At 35.3% G+C, this 14,882-nt stretch overlaps 1 protein-coding gene across 3 annotated transcripts; it reads left to right on the top strand.

Moving 5' to 3' along the window:
• Positions 1 to 1,278: 1,278 nt before the first annotated feature.
• On the top strand, positions 1,279 to 14,708 carry LOC113051632 (calponin homology domain-containing protein DDB_G0272472-like). 3 transcript variants are annotated; one of them, XM_026215538.1, is made up of 6 exons: positions 1,279 to 1,442; positions 3,619 to 3,768; positions 6,625 to 6,696; positions 8,173 to 8,259; positions 13,024 to 13,062; positions 13,497 to 14,708. In XM_026215538.1, the coding sequence occupies exons 1-6, from the start codon at positions 1,406 to 1,408 to the stop codon at positions 14,588 to 14,590; spliced, it is 1,479 nt and encodes a 492-aa protein (XP_026071323.1). In that variant the 5' UTR covers positions 1,279 to 1,405; the 3' UTR covers positions 14,591 to 14,708. The 3 variants fall into 3 exon arrangements, with proteins under 3 accessions (XP_026071323.1, XP_026071324.1, XP_026071325.1); XM_026215539.1 differs by lacking the exon at positions 8,173 to 8,259; XM_026215540.1 differs by lacking the exons at positions 8,173 to 8,259; positions 13,024 to 13,062.
• The last annotated feature ends 174 nt before the right edge of the window (positions 14,709 to 14,882 follow it).

Genomic DNA, 14,882 nt, shown 5'->3' with positions numbered 1-14,882 from the left:
GTCTTTTTTTTTTCTTTTAAGCTGTAGATGTGGAAAGTGCAGTTGGCAACATCGCATGTTGTTTACTTGATGTGCTTACGCGCCGATAGCTAAGTTAACAAAACAGAGATATTTGAAGCAGTTTTACTCGTGCAGTTTGATGACAAAATCGCATGTTGTTTACTTGATGTGCTTACACGCGGATAGCTAAGTTAATAACACAGAGATATTTGAAGCAGTTTTACTCACCGCCTGCGGTTCCAACACACGATCGTGACCCTTTTTCGTTGGGACTGCATTATCCTTAAGAAATAAGCGATGTGCAAATCCATGGGTCAAACTGGACCTTGTTGTAAAACAAGCATCTTCGAAATGCAGGGAACAAACACAAACACTTGCACAACTCCGTTGATGCTCTGTAAAAATAAACTCCATCCACTGGTCCCTTAATGCTGTTTCTCTTTTGGTAATCTGTGCAGGGTTGTCTTGCCCTGGCAACCAAAAACACACTTCTTTTGTGACATTTCGCGTCGCTCTGATCAGTGAAGTGTGTTGTGCTCTCAGTGCTGTGCTATACGGGGGCGCGCGCTCTTCTTCTTCTCTAGTAAAGAGCGCGCGCTCTTCCGGCAGACGTGCCCTCATGACCCATATAAGGAAATTCCGCTCCATCTAACGTCACACAGAGCCATACTTGAAAAAAACTTTCCGAAACTTGTGACAAACCGGAAGTAGTATTTTTGGAACAGAAATACTCCTTCAAACATACAACTTAATTTTTTAAACTTTGTCCATGTTTAGCATGGGAATCCAACTCTTTAACAGTGTAAAAAACTCAGTATGCATGAAATAGCATTTCACCCCCCCTTTAATAACACTGGCTGATGCATCATCATCATCATCATTCTCAGTTGATATATTATATACAATACAATATAAAATTAAATACACATTATTTTTAAGGGTTTTCACGCATCCTATCCTATGTTATTTTTACACGAACAGAATATGCCATAGAATATTTAGTCTGGGTGGATTTTGGTACTTTCATGATTTATTTAACGTTTTATTACAACAACAAAAAAAATTATAATAATTAACTAATCTGTACTAACACTTAAAAAAATATGAAAAGTAAAAATATATATCATAAAAGTCTTATCTTTGTCTTGAATGAAATGTAGGGAGGTGGTCTCAGTGGTCAGTTGTGACAAGCTTTTCTCAGTAGTCAGTAAGTATGTGTGTGTTTAGCTAAAACTGTTGTGTCCTTATGAGGTCCAAAAGTGGTTGTGTACAGCAGCTCTAAAAATACCTAGGAGGTAGTGCATATATCATGTTGCAGCTAAACCAGTGAGATGTACTTCATGTGAGCAATAAAACCTTTGCTTTTTTTTGCAGTTTAGTCTGCAAAATCTAAAAACCCCAAAGGATGGGGGAAACCAGTGTAGCTGGAGCAAAAATGACAGGTATTGTCTGACATGTTTAGACGTGTTTTTTTTTTTTTTCTTTTTTTTTTCTTGTGTGGTGAGAGCAAAATCTACATCTGTCAGATATAGTGTAATGTTTCATGTGGGTTTGTTGAACTGGTTGGAGCATGAAGTCTAAAGTTAATCTCTGTGTGTTTGTGTATTGTATTTTTCATAAAATCTGAGCTTGTTAAATTGTTTATAATGTCATGCCATTTGTAGTTCAATCATTCATAACATACCACTGTAGTTTTACTTATAACAACTTTCTGTAATTTTTACATTTGAATTGATTTCATTTAACAAATGTATGTTTGATGGTTTGATAACTGGTTGTATATATATTAGGGCCTGACCGATATGTATTTTAGAACCAATATTAGGGAGTAAAAAAAAAAACAGACAGATACCGATATATCGGCCGATATTCTTCATGTATATTATAGTACAGTATCAGTCAAATGTTTGGACACTTTCCCATTTGTGTGTCCAAACATTTGACTGTTACTATATATAGAAAACCGAATATATACATGTGCTGGTCATATAATTATAATATCATCAAAAAGTTGATTTATATCACTAATTCCATTCATAAAGTGAAACTCCTATATTATATTAATTCAATACACACAGACTGATATATTTCAAATGTTTATTTCTTAAAATTTTGATGATTATAACTGATGAGGAAAATCCCAAATTAGAATATTACTTAAGACCAATACAAAGAAAGGATTTTTAGAAATCTTAGCCAACTGAAAAATATGAACATGAAAAGTATGACCATGTACAGCACTCAATACTTAGTTGGGGCTCCTTTTGCCTGAATTACTGCAGCAATGCGGCATGGAGTCGATCAGTCTGTGGCACTGCTAAGGTTTTATGAGAGCCCAGGTTGCTCTGATAGTGGCCTTCATATGTGCTGCATTGTTGGGTCTGGCATATGGCATCTTCCTCTTCACAATACCCCATAGATTTTCTATGGGGTTAGGGTCAGGCGAGTTTGCTGGCCAATTAAGAACAGGGATACCATGGTCCTTAAACCAGGTACTGGAAGCTTTGGCAATGTGTGCAGATGCCAAGTCCTGTTGGAAAATGAAATCTGCATCTCCATAAAGTTGGTCAGCACCAGGAAGCATGAAGTGCTCTAAAACTTCCTGGTATACGGCTGCGTTAAACTTTGACCTCAGAAAACACAGTGGACCAACACCAGCAGATGACATGGCACCGCAAACCATCTCTGACTATGGAAACTTAACACCCGACCTCAGGTGGCTTTGATCAGGGTTGGAGCCAAACTCTGCAGTCCATTGGACCTCCAGGGCAAGATTTGAGGAAGGGGGCTCTAGACTCTGGGATTCTGATTTCCAAAGGAAATGCAAAATTTACTTTCATCAGAGAACATAACTTTGGACCACTCAGCAGCAGTCCAGTCCTTTTTGTCTTTAGCCAAGGCGAGACGCTTCTGACACTGTCTGTTGTTCAAGAATGGCTTGACACAAGGAATGCGACTGCTGAAACCTGGTGGACATTCCTGCAGTCACCAATTGAACACTCCCTCAAAACTTGTGACATCTGTGACACTGTGCTGTGTGACAAAACTGCACATTTCAGAGTGGCAATTTTATTGTGGCCAGCCTACGCACACCTTTGCAATAATCATGCTGTCTAATCAGAATCTTGATATGCCGCACTCGTGAGGTGGATGGATTATCTCGGCAAAGGAGAAGTGCTCACTAACCCAGATTTAGACAGATTTGTGAACAGTATTTGAGAGAAATAGGCCTTTTGCGTACATAGAAAAAGTATTCGATCTTTGAGTTCAGCCCATGAAAAATGGGGGCAAAAACAAAAGTGTTGCATTTATAATAAAGTTCAGTATATTTATCAAACCATAGTACCAAATTTTTTTTAATTATTAATGTTCTGAAGATGAATTATTTTTTTCATGGATTTGGAATGAAATGAGGTTAGTAAATGATAACGGGTGAACTAACTCTAACATGATATTTATTTTTTGTATTTGCTTAACTAGCATTTTTGAAAACCTATTCTGATTCTAATTCTGTATTAAGGTTTTCAGTGTACATTTAGTTTGTATTCAAATTAGAATGATATCTTCTGACAGATACGGTATCTTTGAGTATCTCATTCTGTGTACGTGTCTTCTCAGACTCTCCAGGTGGAAATACAGCAATTAAGAATGAAAAAAAGACAGAGGGAAACTCTTTCTTTAGCTGGCTGTTGGTGCTGGCTTTGCTGGGGGCTTGGCTGTCTGTGGGTGTTGTGTGGTTTGACCTTGTTGACTACAACAGTGTGGTTGGTAAGTATTTTTTAAAACAGAAATCTGTTTAGAAATGTAGACTGTTCACTTTTTGGTGAAATTACTACTTTTAACACAAATTGAGATATTTGGTAGGGCTGTGCAAAAAAAATTGAATGCGATTTTCATGTGCATCTTGTCAGTAAAGCCACTCCTATGATTAGTAGTATATCTCCAGCATGTGTGTTTAGATCAGGGTTGCCAGGTTTTCGAAACTAAACCTGCCCAATTACGTCTCAAATCTAGCCCAATTGCGTTTCGTTCCGGGTGATAAAATACAAATTTTTTGGTGGGGTTCCCTTGGTAAAATTTGCATTTTAGGGGCTAAACATTACACTATTTGTATCAGGGTCGCTTCGACCCGCTGACATGAAAAACAACCCCAGACTTGGCCAAATTGGTTAGCCTTTACTACACAGAGCCATAGTTCACAGAAAATCCTCACAAAATTAATTTCAAAATCGCAGGCGATTCTTTGTCGATTTTGAAAGCGATTTTGTGTAGCTTGTCGGTGGACTATGGGTCCAGTATAGGCGTAGTAAGTGCCGCTCCACCTGAACCAGTGTTGCCAAGTCCACAGTTGTTTTTCACGTCCACGGGTTGAAGTGACCCCGATACCAATAACTGGATGTTTAGCCCCTGAAATCTGAAGTTTACCAAGGCAACCCTCCTGAAAAATGTGTATTTAACCCCGGGAAACAGTTTTTATCAGGAAACCTCATGGAAACGTGATTGGGCTAGTTTTGGACTAGTTTTGAGAAACAAGTGGGCAGGATTTGTTTTGAAAACCTGGCAACCCTGATCTGAATGCAAATGGTGGAGATGTACTTCTAATCACAGGAGCGCCTTTACTGACGAGATACAATTTCTGGCACAGCACTAATTTCTGGAGTGTTTACAATTTTTTTATAGTGATGTAAAATTTATGAATGTATGAGATAACCCTTGAGAACCCTTGTCTTTATTTTTTCTTTTATTATTTTCCCTTAATGATAACAAATACAATTCATAGAAAGATTAAATATAGTAAACATATAGTAAATTATTTTGTTAAAGAGTTGCAAAAAACACTGATTAAATGTTGACTAAACTTGATTAAAAAAGTGTAAATGCTCTTGTACTTGGTATATCCTTCATAACTTAATAAGTGTTCTGTTCTACCCTTCTTGGCATTGAGTGTACAAGTTCATAACACATTGTCACATCTGTCCACCTTATTTTTTAATGCAGAAATAAGCTGTTTTCTGTGAATGTGTGAGACATCCGGTTTACTAGACCCAGTTGGGAAGTAAAGAGAAAAGTGCAGTAAACGGTAAAACTGTTTGCACTACAAGCCAGTGTGTTCATAATTAAGAATACATTAAAATAATGTGGTAAGACACAACCGTTTGCAATATCGAGCAGCAAAACAAGCTGTTTTGTACAGCTAAAAGTAGATGGAAGTGGATGACACTAGAAGCCAGACACCTTAAATTTACAAATGGCTGGAAGAATAAGGATAGAAATGTGGAAATTTACATATTTGTTAAACCTGTCATTATGTCCTGACAGTAGAATATGAGACAAATAATCTGTGAAAAAAATCAAGCTCCTCTGGCTTCTCCCAGTGGTCCTATTGTCATTTGCAGAAAGTCATCTGCTCCCGTTAAGAAACAACCAATCAGAGCTGCGGTTCGTAACTTTGTTTGTGTTCAATATGTAGAAAAATGTATATAATAAGCGTAATACACCATGAATCCATTTTCTAAACCGTGTTTTTAGCTTGTACTGAATCACTAGGGTGGTACCTATAATAAGTGTTTATATTCTGACTATTTTAGATTGCTTCGGGGATACCGCGGCGGAGTAACCCAGTACCTTTGTGATTCTTCATAGACATAAACAGAGAGAAGTAGTTCCGGCTACGATGTTCTTCCTCAAGACGCAAGCAGTTCTGTTTATTAACCGCTAGAGCGTCAATAGTTACCTACCGCAGCTTTAAGTAAAACTACCATCATATCATATACAGTAAACACTGAAATTTAAAGGTATACAGCAACCCATCAAAATAAACATTTGGTTTAATATTGTGCCAAAAATATATTACTTTTTCAGTAGAAATTTATGTAATACTATTACTACTACTGCTAAAATTATTAAAACTTATTTTTTTAAAGAAAAACAACACAATGATATTCTTCCATATGTTTTAGAAAATAGTAAATCCCCTTCACCTCTACAAAAAATGTCTCTACAAAACTGCTTGTGGATTGTTTTTCAGTTTTCATTAAGAGCACCGCATTTTTTAGTTACTGAGCGTTTGTTTCACACTAAATGTTGTGTGCTCTGCATTTATTTTTTCTCACCACTGGGAGTCTAAGAATGTTCAACTTCTATTCAACTGGGTTAATGCAGAACTCATCACTGTCAATTTTTAGTCAGCTAACTAATTATAGTGAAGGTCGAAACTAATACAACACAAACCAAACCATGCTTGTACGACAGAACACCAGTGTAGAATTTATTTATTGCTTGTCTCTGAGTATTCATGTCTTGACAGACAAATTTAACAGGTTTTTTTTTCAGTCTTTGATTTTTTTGAAGGAGACATATAACAGAGAGTTCACATCCATCAGTAAAGCTTTTTATTGTTCAAACCAGAGATGTACACTGTGAAGTCATGCTCAGTGTGAATGGGTCTTAACCACTTCATTATTCATTGTAGGTGTACAAGACCGACAAAAGCACAAACAGGGTTTTAGGCAAGAAATTATGTTTGGATATGCATTTGGTTTACAGTGTTAATGTGTTGGACCCTGTTTGCTCTGCATATTTACTTGTTTGTTTCACAAGTCTTTTATCCTTCCTCAATGAAAGGTGCTCTTGAAGGAATATATGATGCTGATGGCGATGGAGACTCTGATGTAGAAGATGCCAAAGTTTTGTTGGGTGAGTGGAATTTACTTGTGTATGTTACTTTTTCCCTGCATCACTGACTGAGGTTACACACACACACACACACACACACACACACACAAAGTCTGGTTCACTATCCTTGTAGGGACTCCCCATAGGTGTAATATTTTTTATATGTACAAACTGTATTTTGCATCGCCCTAGACCTACACCTACCCCTCACAGAAAACTTTGTGCATTTTTACAATCTAATTTCTGTATGATTTATAAGCTTCTGTACCCATGGGGACCTCAATTTAGGTCCCAACAGTGACACAAGTCCCCATGAGTTGGTGTGTATTCCACCAGTATAGAAAAACCTGTACACACGCACACACACTTTTTTCAGACTTAAGATAACTAATTGGTCTTAAGAAGCTTTTCCTGTGCCACTAAATTTAAATGTGATGGTAGTAGACTCCTCCGCCATGTCTCAAGTGTGTCTGCATTTGAGGTTTCCTGTCATTTGATAATGTGAGCAAATACTTAGCATTAAAACGATTTATTTTTGTGTTAGTAAGACTGGTGTCTCGTAGCTCATAGTTTGTTTCTCTTTTCTTAATTCTTTCTCGGTTATAAACTTTATTTATAGTTCTGACACGTTCAGAATAATCACTAGCAGTTGATGTGCCAGATTTGTTACCTTGGTAGTGAGCAGTAAGCTTTGTCTCATTAAATAACAGATGAAACATTGTCTAACTTAGATCTGTTTCACATTATCTCCACAAACACAGGGCCATTTATTGAAAATTAGCTACTTTAATCAAATTTATTTAGTTTTTATTATTATTATGGAAGTTGAGAGAGTCACCTGTTTATTGACCTGGAAATAATTTTTTCCACTTAACCTGCAAATAAGATTCAAGATTCAAGATTCAAGAACTTTATTTGCCATTTGTGCTTGCACACATAGGAACTCTTGTGCGGTTGTTGCTCATAGAGTCAAGTCAAGTTTAAAAAGACACAAGAAAAACATAAATCTACAGTATCTATAACACATATACATTGTAAATTGCACTAAACCCATAAAATGTAGATTTTTCATTCTGTATTGCACTAGTATATTGCATCTTGCACAGGCCCCAGAGATAACAATAATAATTTACGTTATAAATAACTAAATAAAAAAAATAAATAAAAATAAATAAATGTATGCTTTCTACAGCAAACACATATTGCATAGTTAAGTGACTCCACAAATGATCCAGCTTTGCAAACTTCACACTTATTTGCTTCCTGAATGGGTTCTTACAATCTCTGAATAAAATCAAGATATATATTTTTTTTTTTTTTTTTTTTTTTTTTTTTTTTTTTTAAGTCAGGTAAGTGTGAAGTGCTTGTTTTATATGCAGTGGTTAATAACTGCTGTAGTGTTTTCTTGTGGTAGTTAGCATTTATTTATCTTTCTATGTGTGTACATACATGCATTTCTATTTATAGGTATCATTCTTATAACTTTCTCTCCTTCAGAGATTGCTAATAAAGAAAAAACCTCACAAAGAAAAAATATCACAATAGAGGGAGACCGTATCCAAGCAGGCCATTCCAAGCATACATGTAAAGACATTTTGTGGCTATCACGGGCACTTGTACCTAAGTTTTATATTTGTCGATTGTGTTTGCTTGCACTGGAAAAGCTGCAAAAAGTTTTAGTTTTTGTTACACTGGCATGTTGAAAGGTATCCATTGGTTTGTTGTTTGATGTCTTTGAGGATGCATTTTGTTCTCACTTGGCTCTTGGCAACCAAGATTGACTGAAGTTTTGGTTAAAAAAACTTTTCAAATTGACAAATTAATGGTTATTTGTAACCGCAAAACAAAATAAATTTACTTCAATTTTAAAATGATTGAATTCATGTTTAAAATATGATGTAAATGTATTTTATGAATAAATACAATTCAGGGTTTTTTTTTTTTCAGAATGATTAAAAAGTATTTGGTGAATAGATTAAAAAAAGCAATTAAAATTATTAATCAATTTATTATTATTGTTTTATTTAATTGGGGTAATTTGGTTTTAAAAAATTCTGTCAATGTGAAATGTTTTTTTTCCTGTTTTTTTTATTAATATAATGATCATTTCTGTTTTTAATAATCAACACTTTCGATAATTTTTATGTGGCACTACTCCTCCATGAAACTGTTGGCTGATGCATCACTTTGTAGATCCCTGCATGGTTCAGTCTTTGTTCCAACATTTGAGAAGGTCATCTGTGTAATGCAATGTGCTTCAACAATATTGGCTGTTAATTTGCACAAAGTACTTGTACTCATCTTGTACTTGTACGCATTAGGGCTGGTCAGAATACCATTTTCTCAGCTTCAAAGCTTCGGTAGTAATCAACATTGAATATTCGGAGGAAAGGGGCTGAACATATTCTACTCTTTAACACTGTCTACACTGGACGCAAGCAGCGCCAAAATGCAATAAAAACTATTAAGCTGTCTTCACTGGATGCGCTGCAGCAAATTTCCAACAGTAAACTGCTGATGGGTTCTGTTTATGATGAACTGACACAAATTTCTAAATATTTTCATACATGTGAAAGTTGTTGAACTGAATTGACACTATTGAGCGATAGTTGATTATAGCAATAACTAAAAATAACAGATGAATCAACCAATAGTTTTTAAAATGAATACTGAATGAAAACAAATACAACACTTCAAGTAAAATAGTACTGAGGTTTATAACAAAACAAAAAAAAACACTATTTGACCATTAAAAATTTACTGTAAAGTTAAATATTAATATTTTAGTTATACAGTGATAATTTGCATTAATGATAACAAATAACAACTTTAATATTTAACGACTTTTAAAGTTTAAAGAACTATAAAATTATTTATTTATATTAAAATTATTATAAAATTAAAGGTATTAGAAAAAGTTTAAAGTTGAGAAAAAATTAGCAATCTAACAATAAACAATATTTCTACAGCATTTATTATCCTTAGTGTTACCAACCCTACTTCAGTATCAATATTTTACAATTTACCATAACAAATAGTAACTTATTCATGCTTAATCAAATTATTTATCATTATTTCATATTAAAAGATAAATAATTAGAAAGTGATGACAGGAATGCACAAAGCAACTTCATTACAGAGAAAAATATTGATAAAACCTTGTATGTTTCTGTCACATTTCTTTAGAAAGAATGAACATTTATATTAATTTTCCATGATGCATGTAATCTGAGGAGGTTTGACCGCCATCCTTTCTCACTGTACTGTTATCCTTTCAGCCAAAGCAACAGAAGAAGCTCACTGACAGAAAATCTGAGTTACACAGAGTATATGAAATTTATGACATATTTGGATGTAGAAATCGGGTTTAAACAAAAATGCATGGAAGAGGCAGACATATTAAACCAAATACATGTAAATACATAATTATAATCTGATATAATTTGTCTAAGTTCTTCAAGCGATCTCTGGTAATTTCATAAGCATAACAAGTTTTTACTGTATGTTACCAAGTAGCCTTTAGTATAGTGTATAATACATCTCAGCCTAATTTGGTGATCAGAATTCCCATCGAGTCGCAATCATAAGTTAATTCAGGCAGTCGCTGTTGTCTGAAAGATAGTTTTGCCATTAAAATTTTTTAAATGTCTTAAATGTCGATGCTAGTTGATTGCTTGATTATGAAAAAATGGGAAATAAACAGGGGTGTCGTCCGTCTCTAACTCGGATAAATGCTCCGTTTTGGACCAAGGTATTTGGTCGACTGAAAATCCCTGGCCATTGGCCCCATTGATGCCACGATGAGGCAACGATCAAGCATCGGAAGTGACGGTGAAAACGCAACTGGACTTGGCATACACTAGCAAGCTCACTTTTGGTTTAACAGTGGAAACACAGATAATGATTCCGTCTCTAGAGTCTGCTCTAGTACTGTAAGATGACAACGGACCTTTGAGAAAAAAAAAATATGCCGATGTGCCTTGCTGATAAGATGAATAGGTCACAATGTACTCAGAGTGTGCTAGCAATAAAATCACATAAACAGTGTGGTCTTTCTTGAAGAGAACTTTTGCCTGAATGATGTTTTGGATTGCTGCATTTAATTAGAGAATGCACTTGCGATAGAGTCAACAGTTACTAATGCATGCAGCAGTGGCAGCCTCCCCCATGCCATAATGCCTAGCCTTTAAGGCGTTTTATGTACTTAGGGGGCACTTTTGGCCTACTTGTAATAAAAATGAAATTAAAATACGCAAATATCATCAAGATACTTGTGTTTGTGAATAAATAAAGCAGTGATTGATGTAATAAAATCACATGTTTTGATTTAAAGGTCAGAAGCCAAAGTTTATATGAATAAAAATCACAAACATGAACCATGAAAATGAAATAATTTAACAGTGTTCCTGTAGCTCGGTGGTAGAGCATTGAATGCACTGGATATCACTTTGAATAAAAGTGTCTGCTAAATGCATGAATGTAAATGTAAAGTTGACTCACCTTCTAGGTTTTAATAATGCATTTACCAGTTCTTTACCCAATTCCAGCGATGCACCCTAGTTGATGCAGACCAATATTTTGCCCCTTCTAAAACCCAGTAACATAACCATGGGAGTATTTCTTCTGACAAGAATAATTTTCTAAAAGTTCTGAAAGTCTTTTTATTTTTATTTTTACAGTGTTTAATTGCTGTGGATGACATCGTCTGGTGATAGTCAGTGTTACCTGTCTGTGCATGTGCCTTTGTGAGGGTCTGTTTATCATTCTTATTTTTTCTCCTACAGACAATGCTATTTGGATACTAAGGAGGAAAAACAAACTTAAGTTGAAGGGTTAGTTCAGCCAAAAATGGAAATTAGGCTGTGTTTTACCCCGTGGCATCCTAGGTGTATATGACTTTCTTTTTTCAGACGAATCAAGTCAGAGTTAATACAAAAAAAAATGTCTTTGATCTTTCAAGCTCTATCAATGCAGTCAGCGGGTCCTGCATTGCTTCAGTACAAATGAAATTAAATAAAGAGCACCCATCCATTAAAAAAAGTGTCTCACATGGCTCCTGGGGGTGAACAAAGGCCTCCTGTAGTGAATTCATGTGTTTTTGTAAGAAAAATATCCATATTTAAAACATAATAATCAAATGAGTCTCATGAAAACCAATGTTTGTTAACAGGATCAAAGGAACCAAAGTCTCCTCCTGGCTAAGGCTGGACAATATATCGAACGATATGATCAAGCACATCTCATCAGTAAATTTGGTTCCATGATTGGCGGTAAATCCCCATCACCTGCTTTCAAATGAAGTGGCAGTTAATACACAGAGCCATAGTTCACTGACAAGCTACACTATATAGAGTTCATTATTGAAGATGAATCGCCTTCGATAATGAACTCTATATAGCGTAACTTGTCAGTGAATTACAGCTCTGTGCATTAACTGCCGCTCCATTTGAAAGCAGGTGATAGGGATTTACCGCTAATCATGGAACGGACTTTACTGACGACATGCGCATGATCATATTGTTCAATATATTATCCAGCCCTACTCTTGGCTCATATCGAAATCCTCTAACATTCTTCTTTACAAATCCTTGTTGTGTACTAATTCTTGACCATGGTTTTGTTTTAATCTCTCCGCTACATTTCCAAGTGCGTCACTTCTGAGCATTGCATTCGCAAAGCTGACCTCATACGTCATTCCCCCGGAACTGCTTCCATGTACAACAGTGAGGGCAAGCTAGATTACATTTTGAATATGGATATTTTTCTTACAAAAACGCATCTCTTCACTACAGGAGGACTTTGTTCACCCCCCGGAGCCATGTGAGACACTTTTTCTTTGTTTTTGTTTTTTTATGGATGGAGTGTTTTTATTTCACTTCTTTTTGACTAGAGCAATGCAACATCCACTGACTGTAATAATAGAAGTTGAATATACACCTAGAATGCCTTGGAGGTGAGTAAAATGGAGCCTAATTTTCATTTTTGGGTGAACAAACTCTTTAAATAGTTTTTAGAAGAAATAATTAAATATCTTAATTTCTGTTCTGAAGACAGATAGAATGACATGAGGGTGAATAAATTATCATTTTTGTGTGAAATAACCTTTTGAAAAGTAATATATTGAATTAACTAATGCCATCTGATATGATTCCTTACTATCTCTTACTAGTTGATTTATTTATTTATTATTATGTTTTAATATTAAGCTAAAGATGTTTGTGCCGGGTATTGGATTGCTATTTTAGTAGAGCATGTGTTCTCTAACTTGGCAGTTGCAACAATTACACAGCTTTCAATTACACCGGTTATTCATTCTTCTAACTTCTGTTTGCCCCTCTTTCAATGCAGATGAGAGCCCTAAAGAAGTGGGGCATAAAACAGACAGAGGTACTTAGCATGAGCTATGGAGTTTGTAGCATAGTAAATTAGCTTCAGTGACCCTAAGAAATAAGTCATGTTTTACTCACCCTCATGTTGTTCCAAAACCTGCATGACCCCCCCCCCCCCCCCCCCCACTGCAGAACACATTATACGTCTATATAAATATAGATATATAAATGCATACAAACTGTGTGTGCATGCGCAGCATGTAATGTTTTACATTAACATGTGTTTTAAAATACAAGGGACATCAATTGCAAAAATGCAACAATAAACTCAGCATCAGAAAAATTTAAATGTAAGAACTGAATCATGAATTTATAAACAGGTAGACAGTTATTCATTTACCTAAGACAGCTCAGTCACATAATATATGTGTTTGCATGGCACATGAATGATGAGCCTTCTGAGATGTAAATTTTTGTCCCATTCATTCTCAGAACATCCTACCAGGGATATTGGCCAAAAGCTGAAAGCAGCTCTAAAGGAGCAGCTACAAATTATTCATGAGAAGATTGAAGTCAAAAAGATTGCCAAACTAGCCCTTGCTGAGGTCCGTAGTGTTTTGGCTCAAGATAAAGAGGACAGACAAGCTGCTATTCCAGCCAAAAAAGGCAAAGAAGAGGCAGAAGTTAAGCTTCAAGAAGAACGAATACAAAGAGAACGGGAGGAGAAACTAGCCAAGGGGAAAGCAGATAGAGAAAGAGTGGAACAAGAAAAACTGTCCAAAGAAAAAGTAGTAAAAGAAAGGATGGAGAAAGACAAATCAGAAAAGGAAAGACTGGCTAAAGAAAAAGCAAAAAAGGAAAAACTCGCTAAAGAAAAATCAGAGAAAGAAAAACTGGAAAAAGAGAGGGCAGAAAAGTTAAAACATGAAAAAGAAAAGGCAAAAAAAGAAAAAATGTCTAAGGAAAAAGTAGAACAGGAAAGACTGGAGAGCAAGAGATCAGATAAAGAAAGAATGACCAAAGAAAAAGCAGAAATAGAAAGATTGGCTAAAGAAAAGTTGGGAAAAGAAAGACTTGCTAAAGAAAAAGCAGAAAAAGGAAGACTGGCCAAAGAAAAGGTGGGAAAAGAGAGGCTGGCCAAAGAAAAATCAGAAAAAGAAAGATTGGCTAAAGAAAAGTTGGGAAAAGAAAGACTTGCTAAAGAAAAGGCAGAAAAAGAAAGATTGGTTAAAGAAAAGTTGGGAAAAGAAAGACTTGCTAAAGAAAAAGCAGAAAAAGGAAGACTGGCCAAAGAAAAGGTGGGAAAAGAAAAGCTGGCCAAAGAAAAATCTGAAAAAGAGAGATTCGCTAAAGAAAAAGCAGAAAAAGAAAGATTGGCTAAAGAAAAGGTGGGAAAAGAAAGACTTAAGAAAGAGAGAGTGGAAAAGGAAAGACTGGTCAAACAAAAGGAAGAAAGGGGAAATCTGGAGAAAGAGAAACTTAAAGTAAAAGAGAGTGCATCAAAGGGGAAAACCAAGAAAGAAGTAAAGAAGAATATGAAAACTGCGAAAAATTACAAAGTAGAAAAAGAGGCAAAATATAAATAAGGCTCATGGAAAATGAAAAAGTATCAGCTGATGAAAAAAAAATACCAAAGAAGAGAAAATATCTACTCGTGGTTTACTTAAATCTTCATGGAAATAAATAAATAAATAAATATTTTAATTACGTATATAACATAAAGATAATATAAGATGATAAAGATCTGAAATGGGACACATTCAAAATGTGTAGTGTTGGGGGACTCAAGGGAGAGAGTCGAAAACCTCTGCTATAAGTGATTTAGCCCAAAGTCTGGCCTAGACTGCACATAAAAAATATTTAGTGAGGTATATTCAT

This window comes from Carassius auratus, chromosome 32 (assembly GCF_003368295.1).
Source record: "Carassius auratus strain Wakin chromosome 32, ASM336829v1, whole genome shotgun sequence".
NCBI lineage: Eukaryota > Metazoa > Chordata > Actinopteri > Cypriniformes > Cyprinidae > Carassius > Carassius auratus.
Note: the sequence above shows the minus strand (reverse complement) of the source record. Positions and strands in the feature narration are given on the sequence as shown.